Here is a 16290-nt window from a genome sequence, read left to right as displayed (position 1 = left end):
CCTGACTCTCTCGCCACTGAACCTGAGCCAGTATAGCATTTAGTTCTAAGTGTATATATATATATATATATATATAAGTGTTTTAAGTGTTGTGAAGGTTAAAGGTACAATATATATTACACATATATGATATATCATACAAATGTGTGAAAGAAGCTGCAGATTTATTCAAATTAAAGAAAATAATTGGACAAAACAAATACATATGTGATTTCTTTTACGTTATATTACCCAAAACAGGAGGGCTATGCAATAATATTTCCTTTCCAATATTGTGGTTTTGTTACCGTTTTACATTAAAAACTGCAGTTAAGCACGGTGTGTTTTGTGTTCCAGGCTCAGAGCGCCGTGACCGAGTCGCAGGCCAACGCTGAACTCTCCGAGCGCATCTCCTGCCTGGAGCAGGAAGTGAGCCGGCACAAGGAGGACGCTGGGAAAGCCCATTCCGAGGTGGAGAGACTCCTGGAGATCCTCAGGGAGATGGAGAACGAGAAGAACGACAAGGAGAAGAAGATCCACGAGTTGGAGAGGTGAGGTAGATTTATTGAAACAATTCCCACTGGGCAGAGAACAGTTCACCTGAATGACTTGTGCTTCTCTTCCCCTCTCTGTGAGAACATAAATCAATGGAAGTACTGTGCTTTCTTACATGTTTTTTTTAATTTTTAATTTTTTAACCAAAATCTTCAGCCCTGTTGTCCGTTCTCTCTTCAGTTTCCTGCAGTTTGAGCTTTTGAAATCGTCCCTGTAACATTAACTCACGAGTTCTCGCTCATCTCTTCCTCCATCCTCGACCTTCTCCTTCCCTCCCGTCATTTTCTGCTTCATTTCATCCACGGTGTGTGTGCGTGTGTGTGTGTGTGTGTGTCAACACGTACACACACACGTGGTTCTACATCGGCGTGAGTGTTTTTTGGTTTGTTTGTTGTTGTTTTTTTTTTTACATTTTTGTGTGTGACTGCGCCCACGACATCCCAGAACTCCCTCTGCTTCCCATTTGTGGCATTCCCAGCCGTCGCGAAAACAGGCCCCTCCCCCTGCTGCCGCTCAGCAGCAGCCAATGGGGGGGCTGGTGTGGGACTACCTGGGCACGTGAGTGGCTGGTGGCCCCGTCAGTCACTGAGCGGTCTGACTGCTGCACGAGAAAAGACACGCCAACACTAAGATATTTAATGGAAAAATACAAAAAAAAAAAAAAAACTCCCCCATGTGGAAAAGGGCAACTCAAGAACACAGCAGTAATTTAAGATGCAACATCGTTCGGAGATCAACAAAGGAAATTCATAGTTTTTGCAGGAATTTGTTTTCTCTACGCGTCTTTTCCACATGGGACGATTAACGTTCACTAATGAACACTATCAAAGAGTTGCAGCATTACTTCTCTTTTATAGCTAATTAAAGCATTTAAAAAAATAAATAAATAAAATAAATGTTCTTTAAATGGAGGAACAAGTCTTGAAATCAGGTTTACAGTCGTACGCTCAGACAGCTGGTACGACGAGCCGAGCTGAAAAGTTTGTAAAACGAGGGCACAGTTTGGCACCGGAGCCGAAAGTCTTTGAGCTTTCTGTTTCCTGTCAATGATGCAACTCTTTCATTTAGTGGCTCTGTTTTCTTGCTTCACTTTTGCTTTATTTTCAGCCGGGGATGCTTTGACTTGCAGAGTTTAACCCCCTTCCCCCCCTCTTTTTTTATTTTTTTTCTTACATCGGGAGTTTTGGACAGCTCACTAATTTTGTTTTCTTTCTTTTGTAATAACACATGAATGTGTCTAACTACCTTTTGACGTATTTGTGTAAATGTCTACACTATATCCGCCGCTGACTTTGTCTTCCTGTCTGAATGGGATTATTTGCCTGCCTGCATGCCACTCTGGCCCCACGTTCACCCGCCTTCGTGAAGTTATGTCTCAACAAAAACAAGACGTAAACCTCATCAATAGGAAATAAATTGCATTCCTGTTGTGAGAATTAAGTTTATCTTTTAGGCTGGCCTATCCAGAGACGCCTTTGATTTTGAACTTTCACATACAATCTGTCTTTTTTTTTTTTCCTCCTTCTGTTTCTCTAATCTTACCCTCTGGATTTTTTTTTTTTCCTCTCCACCCATTCCCACCCGCCTTTCTTCCTTCTTAGCATTTCAGCTTTAAGACTAATGGCTGTTAATGATTTTAGTGCAATCTGTTATTTCCTCACCCCCTCCTCTCTCTGTCTGGCCAGCGAAAATATTAGACCATTAATAATTCAACACAGTGCGACTTCAGACTGGTGTGTTTTAACAGCGGGGGTTATTTAGTGTAGCCAGTAGCCTCAGATGCAGATTTACAGCGGCGCTAAGTTTATAGACAACTTTGTAATTTAATAGACGTTTACGGCTGCGTTTCGGAGTTTTTAAGTGCTTACATCACGCGCATTAAAGGGATGTTTCATCGTCCCAGTGGAATTAAATAAAACCTTTCTCGCAAACTGATATTTAATATCTGAACTTTGTGGGAAAGCAATAAAACGTGAGTTCCTATTCGGCCATCGCTGACAGGATTTGCTGTGCTTCTCACAGCCGTGACCACCAGGCTGCTTATGACATCTAGCAAATAGATTTTTGGTGTTTTTAAATCATCACAGTGGACAGTGTATAAATAAATACAGACATCTTTGTCATAAAAGTGTTAAAGCATATTTTTGACAACATAATTTATTCTGTGATGGTGTGCTGAAGAATTTTCTTGAAAATCCACCTTTATTTATTCTTTTTTTTTTTTTTTAACTCGCTCTAAACCACTGACCTGGTCGTGTTAAGTGAACACACTCTGAATTTATCCCTGAGCTCCCAAAGCCTGCTGTGAATCACACGACTTAGCCCGGAGCGAGCAGGTACGTCGGAGGGGAATACAATTCGCCTGTAGCAGGAAACCCCGGTGATGAACAGATCAGATGAGGGTGAAACGGGTAAAAAAAAAAAAAAAGAAAAAAGACAGAAAAATCAAGCCTCTTTCTCTCGCCTCTAGTGTGAATCCAGCTGTAATGGTACCAGGTTCTTTATTTCAGCAACAAGGATAGTAATTGGAGCAGACTGAGTGACTTCACACTGAGGGGAAATGGAGCTGAAAATCTGCCCTGATGGCCAAAATAAAGGATTTGGACGGAGGAGTGGAAAACAAAGAGAGAGAGAGAGAGAGAGAGAGAGTGCAATAAATGTGCCGGGAAAGAAAGAAATGAAATGATGGGTGGAGGAGAGAGGGGAGCAGAAAACAAATCTGACAGAATAGGCTAGAAAGGAAAGAAAAAAGAAAAAGAAAAAAACAAGAGAAATGTGAGAAAACAGAAGGTTTGGAAGTAAATTCCAACCCCGAGTAAAGAGAATTTCGAGAAGTTTATTGTTATATCGTTTGGTAATGAGCCGTTCTCGGGCATAAACTCGTGCAGGAATTCCTAATTTGCCAGTTCAGTCAGACACGTGGGGACGGATGGTGTGGAAAGCCGTCAGTGTCAACACATTAAGGAAGTAAATTCCTTCAGATTTCATGTTGTGACGACGGCCATTTGGTGGAAACCTCTCATGAAGGAAGTCGTGTGTTGCATCCAAGCCACCGAGGAAATAACTCACCTTGATTGCAACTCACAGGTTTAGTTTTGAATTCATCACTTGAAGTATGTGTGTCCTTTTTTTTTTTTTTTAATGTTTGCTGAGGTCATTTGAGTTGAACGGGCCTCTCATGACACTGGGGGTGTAACGGTGAGGAGCTGGTTGTTCTTAAGACCCATTACATTTTTGCCAAAACTGTATTAAAACCCATTTCACACTTTAATGGCACCCGTGTGAAAACACGGGTCACAATCGTTCTCCCTCTTCACGGTGCGTGAACCTATTGCGCCGTGAGAAATGTAATTTAACAGAGCAAATGGCTCGTCTAACCTCTTTTTAATATTTAAAGGTTTTGTTTTTAACCGTTGTTAGGAACAATAGGCGAAGAGAAAGGTCCTTATAAATAGCCTGTAATCGTCATTCCTTTTAGAGTGTAGATGATGTATATTTTCATTTTGTCTTCATTATGTTTACGTTCAGTTCTTAACATGAAGTTTGGGATAAAATGAATACGAGTTACAAACAAGGATTCACAGTACTTGTCTACTGGGACTGATACTGAATAACCAATTCCATCTTTTATCAGTTTCAACAGGACACAAGCCAATATAATAATAATAATAATAATAATAATACTTTTATTTGTGTAGCACTTTTCACAACATAGTAACAAAGTGATTTTAATTTAAATAAATAAATACTTTTTTCAATTAGCACAAATTACTGAAACGAAAAATAAAATTGCTCCCAATTTTGGTTATAAAGGCTCAAACATTTTCCATCCTTCAAAGTTGAGCGTGAAAGGAAAACGTTAGAGAGCTGCTGGTTTAAGTCCAGAGTCAGTAAATGATTTACAAAATGGAAATTAGAGTGCTTTAAGCTAAAGATTGACAGAACGAGTAGTCTGGATGAAGTTAGGGCTCATCGCTGCCACTTGAAAATCAGAAGTGAGTAAACGTTGAGTTCAATCTTCATCAACTTTAATGGGAAAGATGAGCTCGTTCATATGATTCCTGGCTTATTATAAATGATAAATCGGTTTTGCTCTGTGACTCATTAATTATCAGCAGCGATAGTATGAATACATCCCGAGTTTTAAACTCCCATTTACTTCATTCTCTTCGTGATTTACTACAAACACGGGACACGCGGCACCCAAACTGACTTTCGCACTGAATCGGAGTCAAAACAATGAACCGAACCGTTACGCTCCTGAACTCACTGAAAACAACGGCCGGCTTTTAAACACAGAGGTTCTCAAAGTGCGGGAGGGTGAGTCTCCACGTCGCCCCCAAACACCCCCAACTGTCCACAACATTTTACTAATTTACTGAAGGAGTCCTAGCGTTTGTTGGGATTTACAGACAAAAAAGATTTATTAAATTGTCCTTGCTTCTAAGTTAAAAAGTGATCTTTTTGTATAGCCTGCGACTGTTGTTGCCAGGGATGTAATTCATCCGTGACGCTTTTTTTTTTTTTTTTTTTATATTTGAAGTACCTGTAATTCGTTTAATTTAACCAGTTTGATGCAGCATCTAGATTGTAAACATGCTGCAACAATTCCAGCTGTAATGCAGGAATACACATGTTTAAGGTGAGAAGGCTGTATTACTTGCACTGCACAGGAATGTTGACGTGCATGATGCAACGACACACAAGATCATTTAAGACGAGACACGGAACAAGAACGTGCCTTTTTAGTTTTAACGACAGACGTGCGGCGTTTTTGGCATTTGACTTGAGTCTGACACTTTTCATGTTGTGTGTTTGATGCCCGGCACTTGTGGGGAACAAGCCGATCAGGAGATGACGAAGAAATCTGATGTCATTTCGGGCAGCGTAAAAAAAACAGTTTTCAGGTCAATATCGCAAGGAAACGCAAGTATCAGATGTGGAACGTATCGAAAAATCAGATCAGGATCTGGAGCCAAAAATATATCGCGACATCCCTAGATTTTTTGGGTTTTTTTTTGGACGACATGACACTTTTCATGAATGACAATGTAAACGTAAAAAGAAATTGTTAAAGGCATCCTCCTGCACCGTGGGCTTCTCCCTGGCCTCCCCAACCCGCCGCTTTGAGAACCGCTGCTTTGCCCCGTGTATGAGGCCGGACCGCCTGCCGGGTCTGCCTGCACTCCCTCTCTGGCTAATTATGTCTCTCCGTCGCTTGTTCTGTCCTCCACATCCTCCCCTGTTCTTTAAAGATTGATGGAGCTGGCTAACCTCGCACTCAACTTCTGTTTCCCCTCTCACCTTTTCCTCCCTCTCTCTCTCTCTCTCTCTCTCTCTCTCTCTCCTTCTCTCATTCCTTTTCTTTTATCTTTACAATGCAACGCTGTCTCCTGCTCTACCCAGTCTTGCCTCAAGGTTAGTACGGCATGCCTATTTTTCTTCCTTCGTCATTCCTCTCATCTCTCTCCTTCCTTGTCACACGGCGTGTCCTTGCATCGAGACACTCTCTCATCTTCTTCACTCTGTCATAAACTCTGTTTTTAATAATTCTCGTCATATCTGTCTGTCTTTGAAGGAGACACCTTGACTTTCCCTTTGCTCTCTCTCTCTCTCTCTCTCTCTCGCTCTCGCTCTCTCTCTGAAGAGTAGGTGTTATTGTCTCTCGCTCTTTCCCCCTCCATCATAACACCCTGCGAGTCTCTTCATCGCGCCATCATTCAAACTTTGACGCGAGCACTTGATTTAATAACTTTAAATTCCAGCCTGCCGTGGAAAACAAAGGAAAAAGCTTAAAGCAAGCAGTGAAGATTGTCCCAGTCCACCGTTGTTACAATTATCCTTTTTTATTTATTTTTTTGGGGTTTTGTTTTCCCTCTAACTTGGATCTGAAAGTCTCTGACTTGTTGTGTATGAATTCATATTTCTCGAGGATAATCACGTCTACTGCTTTGCCAAGACTTCCAGGAAGAAAATAATAATTCAATAATTCTGCTTTCTGTACGTCGTAAAACAAGATTTGAGGCTTTATTGTCATTTTCTCAAGTTGGTTCAACTTAAAACAAGGTTTTATAATCCTAACTTCAATAACTCATAACGAATGAGATTTTGTTTAAACTTAAGCTCACAAGTTGTTTCCGTCAAATAGCTTCCATCTTGATGCTCCTTCAACAAGTTAAATCCTGTTGTTGCTGGCTCAGCATAAATTGCATCACTACTCAAATATACATTCCTTGAGTTTGCTGAACTTAACATTTTCTCCCTATATTCTATATCGGCTCGGTGCAAACCTGAACTGATTGTAAAACAAACCGTTAATGTGTATAGTGTATCGTTCTCTGTGTGTGTTTGGTTTCATTGCAAAAACAACCAATAGCAGCGACTCGTTTCACGTCAAAAGTATGTCGTTTTCAAAACGTTGCCATGTAAACGTGAAACACAAAAATTATGCATTTTCACTTGAAACGTTGTCTAAACTGGGCCTTAGTGTTTATACATTTATAGTGACACTCATAAACAAGGTAAATAACCAGTTTTCTTCAATGTTGAACTTTTTTACAATCAATATCTGGATCTGAGAGATTGTAGATTTGAGGTCTTTCCTGACAGACCTATCAAGCTCATGTTCTCACATTGTCATGGATGAACTCCTTCTGCTCTGTTTTTCTTCTTCCCCTTTAACTCTGGTGGCCTGAGTGCTGATCTCTACCAGCTTTCTTTACTCAATTGTTTTCCGGAGCCACTTTCGCCCCGCTGTTTCGTCAGCTTTGTCATCGCTGCTGTTTTCTGATTCTTGAGGGGGATTTAAAAAAAAAAAACAACAACGAAAAAGTTAGTATTGCCTTGCTGTCTTGTCGGCAACAGAAGAGAAGAATCCTTTTTTGTACCCCCCACCACCACCACCACCTCGCCTTGCCTTTTTTTTTTTCTTCTCTTTTTGGGTTTGTTTTGATCTTAAGCTGAGGAACTCCTCATCCACTGCCAAATGTCTGACATCAAGGCTTCTGCAGCTTAAAAAGGAATCGCATTGTTTCTTTTCCTGTGTGTGTGTGTGTGTGTGTGTGTGTGTGTGTGTGTGTGTGTGTGCGTGTGTGCGTGCGTGCGTGCGTGCGTGCGTGCGTGCGTGCGTGCGTGCGTGCGTGTGTGTGTGTGCGTGTGTGTGATCCGTTTGAGGTCCTGAGCACTGAGGTGGTGCAGGGATTTGTCAGCTAATGGGTGACAACACACACACACACACACACACACACACACACACACACACACACACACACACACACACACACACACACACACACACACACACACACACACACACGCAAAGTCATATTTGGCATGGAATACCAATTGTAGGAATTCTTGTGAAATTGGTCTCACTTTTAAATCTAATGTTAGTCGAGGTTATCACACGATGCCGAGAAATATTATGTGAACTCTTTGAAAGCTATCAAGATGCAAGGTATCAACAAAAAGGACCTCTTTCTCGATATTGTATCACTTATAGCTGCCGATCTGAGTTGCACACATTCAGGATGAGTTTATGGCACTCTGCTTCACTCCAGAAGGAGAATTTTGTTCTTAAAGTCATTCTGGAGTTGATTTACCTCCAGTTGTCCTGCTGTGTCACGCAACCTTAACTGAACCTCTGCAGATGGAAACCCACCCATGTATGACATTTCATCATTTATCCTTCTGTGAGGAATCCTTTCCTCTGTGGTGCAGCTCATAATCATGATGCTGCCTCCGCCTTGCTCAATAGTAGCAATGAGTGGTGACAAAGTGGCGGTCTTATGCTTCAATAGATGGTTCATGCAAAACCATCATTTGAAAGCAGAATTGCTCCTTCAGATTTAATTTAATTGATTGGATTCCTATTCGGGTTCATCTTTTATGATCAATTAATGCAGAAAGCCTGGAAACTTTAAAAAGAGTTTTTAAATTCTCCTTTTGTTTCACATATTTTGAGCACACGGTCACAAGCCGCGTTTGCAGCAAACTGCATCCTCCCGTGTTGTTGACTCATCTATAATTTAATCTCGAGTTCAGACCAGAGTCATTCGCCCAAAGATGAATATGAGACCGAGGGAGAGAGCGTCAGCATTTAATTCAGCAACTTTTCCTCTCCTCCATGTCAAACAAAGACGCTGCCAAGATCAACGCCTGCTCTGTCTCGCATGCTTTCTCCCTTACTATAATCCAAACACTTCCCATTAAGTTGTGTGGTTATTCCTGAGGTGTGGATATGTGCAGTAAATGTGACTTATCTTCACGAGGACGACGTCTCACTCTGTTTGTCTCGCACTATTTTCACAGCTCGCTCCCATTTAGCCACAATGGGGAAGCTTTTCGACGCGCACACGGGTATTAGCAGCCCGACTTCCTTATTTACCCCACAAATTCACTGACCGCCTACCTGAGGGATTTTCTGCACTCGTTCATCAAATCAGGAAATAGTTTCCCCCCCCACACCAACAGTGGGAAAGGCTCAATTATTATAATTTGGATATTGTCTTTTCTCTCTCTATATTTCATGCCTTAAAGATTTCGCAGGCTTAGTATAGCGAAGCGACATTCCCCTGAATTTTCAAAGGAAATACTGACTTCCAAACGGTTAAAAGAAAGTCCTTGATGTTAATGTTGGGCGAAGTGTGTGCAGTAAACACACGGGGCCCGCGAGCATTTCCAATCAAATATTTATACAGGACTCCAAATGCAATATTAATATTACCTTAATGTGGGTCCCTGAATATCAGCGGCATGCTAATGAGCTCGGTTTAAAAGTATTTTTTATATATATTTTTAAGATATTGAGGTTTTCAGAAGTTTATAAAGATGTGTGTATTTTAATTAATAAATAAATTTTTACCACTAATTAGATGCAATATACAGTGTTTTCTATTTTGAATTCAACAAGACGATTCTGTCTTTTGCAATTGTGTATTTTGCGTGTACTTTCCTGTGTGTCGTGTTTACAGTGTTCAGGGTAGCGAGCTCTCCTGCGATTCAACCTCCTCCAGTGGTTTGCAGCAGTTGTTGAAAATGATTTCAGGGGGAGGGGGGAAGGAAGTATTTTACATATTAAAACCGCTTCAAACGGTGCTGAGCAGAACCGCCGAGTTCACTGAGAAACTTCGGCTCCTTAAAGCGACAAATTCAATGAAAAATGTTTTGGCTGTTGCTAAAAAAATTGTGAAATGTATAATAATATATTTGGATTCTGGTCAAACCACTGAAGCTATAGTAATATCTATGCAGGGATAAATGAAGAATACAGTACAAGTGGTTACTACAGCAAGAATATTTTTTTTTGCGGGGGAATTTGCATGTTTTCCATGTGCAGTCAGATAATCCCAGTTTACACTTAATGTTTCAAGTTTTAAAAATAATAGCCGTATCTGGAAATGGCAAGGGTGTTGAAAATGATGTAGGTAGCATGTTGGGCCACGAGTGGCGCTGTTTTTTATTATATTCTGGATTGAAGCCACACACGAGTCGATTGAACAATACACTAGAAACATTAATAATAGCAACTATGCAGACATTTGCATGGATAGATGACAAGATTGTTATTACGGGTGACTATAAAACTATAAAACCACCAAGTCCCAGGAGAAAATGGCAATGTTTTCAAAAAGTGAAAAGTGAAAAGTGAAGAGAATAAAACGACAACAGAGGAATTATTAGCCACAAGTTGAAAGTTCAAGCATGTCAGAGTCTCGAAATGTATTCAGGAGATAACATCTGTTTGTTTATAGTAAAGACGCAAGTCATGTTATCAATACTCAGCATCTTAATCTCTGTAAATAAGACTGAAAGTCAGACGTAGATGACCACAGCTTCAAAGTTAAAGCCAGCATCACTGGGATAACAGATGGGATAAATACCTCGAAGGAACTATGCATACATTGACGGAGAGAAATTTTTTAACATAATTGCGAACACATGGCATATTGGGGTTGAATATTTCACTTAATAAAAGCGTCATGAGGCTCTGGAGGAACACCAGAATGGAGATATACAGTATGTGTGAAATGGAAAAAAGGAATTGTGAGGAATGGAGGTAAGAGTTTATAGGAAAAATCTGCATTTCAACAATTCTATGGATCTGCGTATAATCAGGATCCCATATGTGATCAACATAAATGAGATGTTTTGAACAGAGAGGAGGGGCAGTGATGAAGGATGGGTTGTAGAGAAGTGGATACAAATCTGACATAAAAAAAAATACTAATTTTAAAAACCAAACTTTAAAAACTATACATTTCTGGAACAACTTTAAGTGATAAATATGATGCAGATACATGATAAAATGCAAGATCACGTTAAACGTTGCAGGTTTTGCAAGTTAAAAAAACCCAGCAATAAATGTGATTTGCGGGTGAGCCGCTGAAAAGTTGACTTTCTATTTTCAAAACACAAAATATCTGGCATTCATCTAAAACGTACTTCCTGGTGAGCAGTGAGAGTTTCGCTCTTCATCCATGAGGAGGTGACGTCTCTGCTTTACATTTAATTTAATGATTTCTGGGCCCGGTCTGCTAGAAAAGTCGCTTTAATCACTCCACAGTGGAGATAAATTTGACCCCTTTCTGTGAAAACGCGATGCGTCGACCAGACGAGGTTCCGTCCTCACCTCAACCCTCCCAGCAAATCCAACCCTGCGCAATGAATATTACAATTTACTGCAGCAATAAATACTACCCTTTTAATACGTCACCCCCCCCGTGCTAGATGATTGATTTTTAAATCACATTTCCAGCAAGTTTGATGCGACGGTCACTTTTAATAAACACATTGTAATGATGAATGCACATGGCTCCAGGAAGAAGAAGAAGGAAAAAAAAAGACTTTGTTATTGTTTAACTGCTGTGATCCAAGTTGTATTTTTCCTAAAAGAAGAAATGAGCCCCGGGGAAAGGAAAGCACCGGAGATGGAAGTGACAAAAGAGGGAGAGGCAAACTTGAGCGGGGAGGGAAAGGAATGAACAAATCGTCTGTGGTCCGATGAAAGTCTTTTAGCCAAGGAAAGGTTAATGTTGCGTTTGGAGAGGGCCGGTGTTTGGAGAAGGCCGAGAGGAAACGGCGGCGCTTCATTTGTCTTTCTCCATCGACCGAATGCAAATAAATGATTGCTTTTCATGCAAATAATTATAACGCACCAACGCAAACACGCTGGGTAAATAAGTGGAGGGGAAGAGGGAGGTTGGTTTTGGTGGGAGAGGAGGAGGAGGAGGAGGAGGAGGAGGAGGAGGAGGTGGTCGGATGCAAATGTGATAGTTTAGCCATGCCGACGCTGAAAAGCCAGCAAAACAAAGTGTTTAGCGTTGGTGGGAGAGAGAAAGCGGTCGCCGGGGACCGAAGTGTTGAGTCAATAGGAAACGTTGGAAAGTAAAAGTCCCTCGCAAACGTGCATACTCGCACATACGTCCAGTCAATGTAGCATGAAGGGGGGAAAAGTCAGAGAGCTAACCAGATGGTTGAAGCTTCCTGGAAATCGTCCAATAGGAACATTCCTGCCTGTTTATGACCTGTTGCACACACACACACACGCACACACAGAGTTTATCGCACAAAGTTGAGTATACCAAATATTCAAATAACTCAAAAACAGGGGCCGAGCAAAGGAACCGAAAAACAACTCTAATGCATGTGACTCCACTTCATCTGCCTCCTCGTTTCACATTTGAACCCGTTTTGGAGTCTGGAAGCACAAGATGCACACACACACACACACACACACACACACACACACACACACACACACACACACACACACACACACACACACACACACACACACACACACACACACACACACACACACACACACACACACACACACACACACACACACACACACACACACACACACCCTGACACACTGTTGATTATTCTGTGAGCGCTGATGAGCCAGGTGCTGCGAAGCACTTTTGGCCCCGTCGTTGCATCTCGGCTTTTTTTTTTTTTTTTTCTTTCCCAGCCTCCCAAATTTCTCTGGAAGGTTTGTATTGGGCCTCCTGGACCTTTTAGAAAACACATCGAGGATTTTATGTTACCGTCATCTGCCAATATCGTTTCTCAACGTCTCTGGCAGTCGTGTTGATGTAAAAACCATTTGATGGATTACTCTCATTATATTAAGTATGTTTTGTTTTTTGGTTTTTTTTATTATTATTTGTGGTTTATTGCTTTGAGAAACAATAGAGACAAAAGAGACGCTATCTTTAAAAGGGGGTTGGCAGTATAATACACTGCATGCTTCTACGTACACAAGGCTATTGCACTCAAACTGAAATTACACAAAAAAGTCACACGATGATTGAAGCCTGTTCACAGCGTCGGATACAACGTGTGCCGATTATATAAATGACATAACATATAGAGTTTGCAGTGGATTCCCATCGCCGGGGGTCGTATTTTTTTGAACCCACTGAAAAACACTGGATACGTCTATGAGCTTGTAAAAGCTGGAAACTTAAACACATGCATAAATATTTGCACAGCGTACGTCGATGTACTGCACACATGTATGGAGAAGACTCCGAGACAGATAAGAAGAACAAAAACTCCCACTTTTATTGAGTTTGCTCGGTTTCTTCTGTTTTAGTCAGCGGTTCTGTTTTACATCCGTCGCTGTGGCATCGGCGCACATTCATCCTTTGTGTTTGTCTTATCTCTCGACTGTGTCATGATTCAGTAGACGCTGTTAAACCTTTACTGGCATCGGTTTGGGTTATTCCACATCTGTGTGTGTGTGAGAGAGTGTGTCGGCAGTACGAAAGGTATGAAAGGTCCTGACGGAGTCAAGCTGCAGTGATAGCTGATAGTTCTGTGACACAGCCACAATGGCTTTCAGACGGCTTAAACCGGGATTAAACTTTTTCTCCACCCCCCCCCCAAACCCCCCGCTACTCCCACGAGGAATCGCTCTCTCCTTCTCCGGCACTTCTCTCTCTTCTTTAAAACATTTTTTTTTTTTCTCTTCATTTCCCCAGACGGTGAATTAAACTCTGCTTCCCGACACCCGGTAATCCCTCCGTAAAAAGACCCCCACGCTTCCCACCGCGCAGAAATAGCAAATGTCATCTCCTCGCTGATTCATGAGTCTTCACCGAATTCCTTCACTGATCTTTACCGTATATCGAGAATCATTATTTACCGTGTAGAATCGGAATCGGAATGCGTGGCGTCGTTGGATGTTGACTGGAGTTGCTGCCCCGCTGAGACTTTCCAGCGCAGTAAACATATTCGACTTGTGTGCATTTGTGCGCAAATCCACACGGCAGACTTTCAGCTGTCAGGGGTGGTTTGTTAAGTGCTGCTGTGACGTGGGCGGCAGTTTTCTCTGCTTGGAAGACAGGGCTATTATTAACAGCCTCTTAATGTCAAATCAGGAGTTTGTACTGCGACTCGTCGACTCAGAGGTTTGAATCATGGTTTGATGGTTGTGTGTGTGGGTTTGTACGACGGGGCCATTAACACTGGTCCTCCACCCACACTCCCAAATCGGACACAAACTGATGTGTCGATTAACACTGATCGCATATAGATGCAGCCTGAGCAAACTGGCGTTCTTTCTCTCCTTGGCCTGGCGCTGCAGGTCCCGCCACAGAGCGCGACGACTGATGGTTGGATGATCTCCATCAGTTCAGACCTTTTCAAAGACCCAATGGCCACAGAGCGATTGGACGTCTTTATACCGGCTCTCTTGGCTCTGAAGCCCAAGTAGAAGACCAGGAGACCAGTTCCAGCCACTCCATCAGTACCTAAGAGGGGAATTATTCTTGTAAGGTGGTGAAGTCCGAGAGAGGCAAACATCGCTTATTTGATCTGAATGTTTTTTTTACTGTTGCGGATGAACAATTTAGAAAATAGTAGTTATTGATAGTAGCAATTTCTGCATTTCCTGTTCTTAGATCAGGCACTCATTTTGATCTGTGATAGTATCACGACATGGTTGCTGCAGATTTTGGGGCGATTTGTTTGGGAATGAGATCTGATGACTCAGTTCTTTGTGTACTGGGAACTCAAGTGTCCTGTCCATGCGGTTCTCTGTCGACCTCGGTGGTAACGAGTAGCTGCTTCAACGGTTTCCAGACTGGCCGCGCTCCTCTGAACTCCGCCATCAAAACAGAAACTTTTTTTTTGCCAACTGCAATTTTGCATTCAAAGTCATTTAAATCAACTTCTTTGTTTTCTCCGTTCGGACGCTCCGCTTGAACTTCACGTCATTTTGAATCAATTTGAAAGATTAAATGCATCGGTTGATTAGCTGTTTGTAAAGACAACATTTAATTGGCCGACTTAAATATGAGTATATAATGTAGAGATGTCACAGATGTTTGTGGCTCAAGGCCGGGGAAGTGCTGTAAGGTTCAAGTCTGGTCTCAGATACTCTGATTTCTTTTCACAGTCAAAATACCTTTGAGGTCATTTGTGACTCTAAATTGTAGCCTTGAATGGAGTCGACTTTGAATCGGCTGAAGAGGTATGTGTTTCCTTGGCGGGCCCATTTTATGTCAGGACGTCTGCATCAATTCATCCATCCAGGTGAAATATTACTAATAAAGTTCTGTATTTAATCAGCTCTATTCAAACTGCGCACGGATTCCTCGCACAGTGCAGTAGCAGCCAGAGGGTTGTGACACATGCGAGTCGATTAGAGGCCTCATTGGGTTTTATTCTGTTTGTGCAGGCAGATGAAGGACCAGTCGAAGAAGGTGGCCAACCTGAAGCACAAGGAGCAGCTGGAAAAGAGCCGCAACGCCCAGCTGATGGAGGAGGCCAAGAAGAGGGAGGACAACCTGAATGAAAGCTCCCAGCAGATCAAGGTGAGGAGGAGGAGGAGGAGGAGGAGGAGGAGGAGGCAGCAGCAAGTTTTGGGATGCTGGAGGAGTGAAATGAGAGGGTGAAAAAGTTTCTCTCCCTCTCCTTGTCCTTTGAATATTGTCTGCTGTAACAACTTCGCATTGTCACAACGTGACGAGGAGCAGCCTAAGGCAATGTCAGACACACTCACTGTCACACGCAAACACACACACGGCAGCTTCCCAGGCAGGAGAGTGTGTGAGAGAGAGAGAGAGAGAGAGAGAGAGAGAGAGAGAGAGGGGGAAATGAAGGGGATAATTGACAGGGAGAGGATGTAGAAGATGGAGGGGAGAAATGAGGAGAACACAAATGAAGAGAGAGGTGAAGGAGTAAAAAAAAAAAAAAAAAAAAAGAAGGATGGGAGGTGATTAGAGGAGGAAAAGAGCTGCGGGTGTGAAACTTTCTGTGGTCTGAGACGATCCACTAATTGTCTGCCGGGACTGTCGAGTGACCATCAGGTGTTTCTTTCAAACCTCCCGTCTTCTGATTGGCTTGAAACTTCCCCCGTGTTCTTCCCCTTCCGCTAATTGCTCGCCCCTGCGGCTTCTTCCGATTTAGAGGCAGATGCGTGTGTGTGTGGATAAGCGCGCGCGCGTCCGTCAGCTATGACTGATCTTCGGTTTGAGGAGTTTGAAAGTTGTCATCCGCGCGCATTCATGTGGTCGGGGGATGAGCTGACGGCTCGGTGAGTCACCGAGGCCGACGGGACCGCGGTGGTTACCGCCATAACTCGGCGTGTGTCACACCGACTCCACCGACTCTCGCCGTAAACGGGAATGTGGGGATAATTCCGACCTGGGATTTAATTCGATACAATAAGAAATTAAAGTGTCGTTAACAGTCATTCTCGGTCAGCATAGTCAGACACGGAGTCATGTCGGTTCGTGGAGG

At 42.4% G+C, this 16290-nt stretch overlaps 1 protein-coding gene across 4 annotated transcripts in view; it reads left to right on the top strand.

The window, feature by feature from the left end:
- LOC308146221 (ELKS/Rab6-interacting/CAST family member 1-like) overlaps positions 1 to 16290 on the top strand; it is a 127192-nt gene that overhangs the window by 46299 nt on the left and 64603 nt on the right. For 2 of the 4 annotated variants that reach the window (XM_080517932.1, XM_080517930.1), the window contains 3 exons: positions 337 to 530; positions 5941 to 5952; positions 15227 to 15362. In XM_080517932.1, coding sequence (XP_080374058.1) covers positions 337 to 530; positions 5941 to 5952; positions 15227 to 15362 — 342 coding nt within the window. The remainder of the gene's footprint in view (positions 1 to 336; positions 531 to 5940; positions 5953 to 15226; positions 15363 to 16290) is intronic. The other 2 variants (XM_080517933.1, XM_080517931.1) reach the window with 1 other exon arrangement.

Source organism: Blennius ocellaris, assembly GCF_963422515.1.
Source record: "Blennius ocellaris genome assembly, chromosome: 22".
Taxonomy (NCBI): Eukaryota; Metazoa; Chordata; class Actinopteri; order Blenniiformes; family Blenniidae; genus Blennius; species Blennius ocellaris.
The sequence above is the reverse complement of the archived record's forward strand: the minus strand, read 5'-3'. Positions and strand labels throughout refer to the sequence as shown.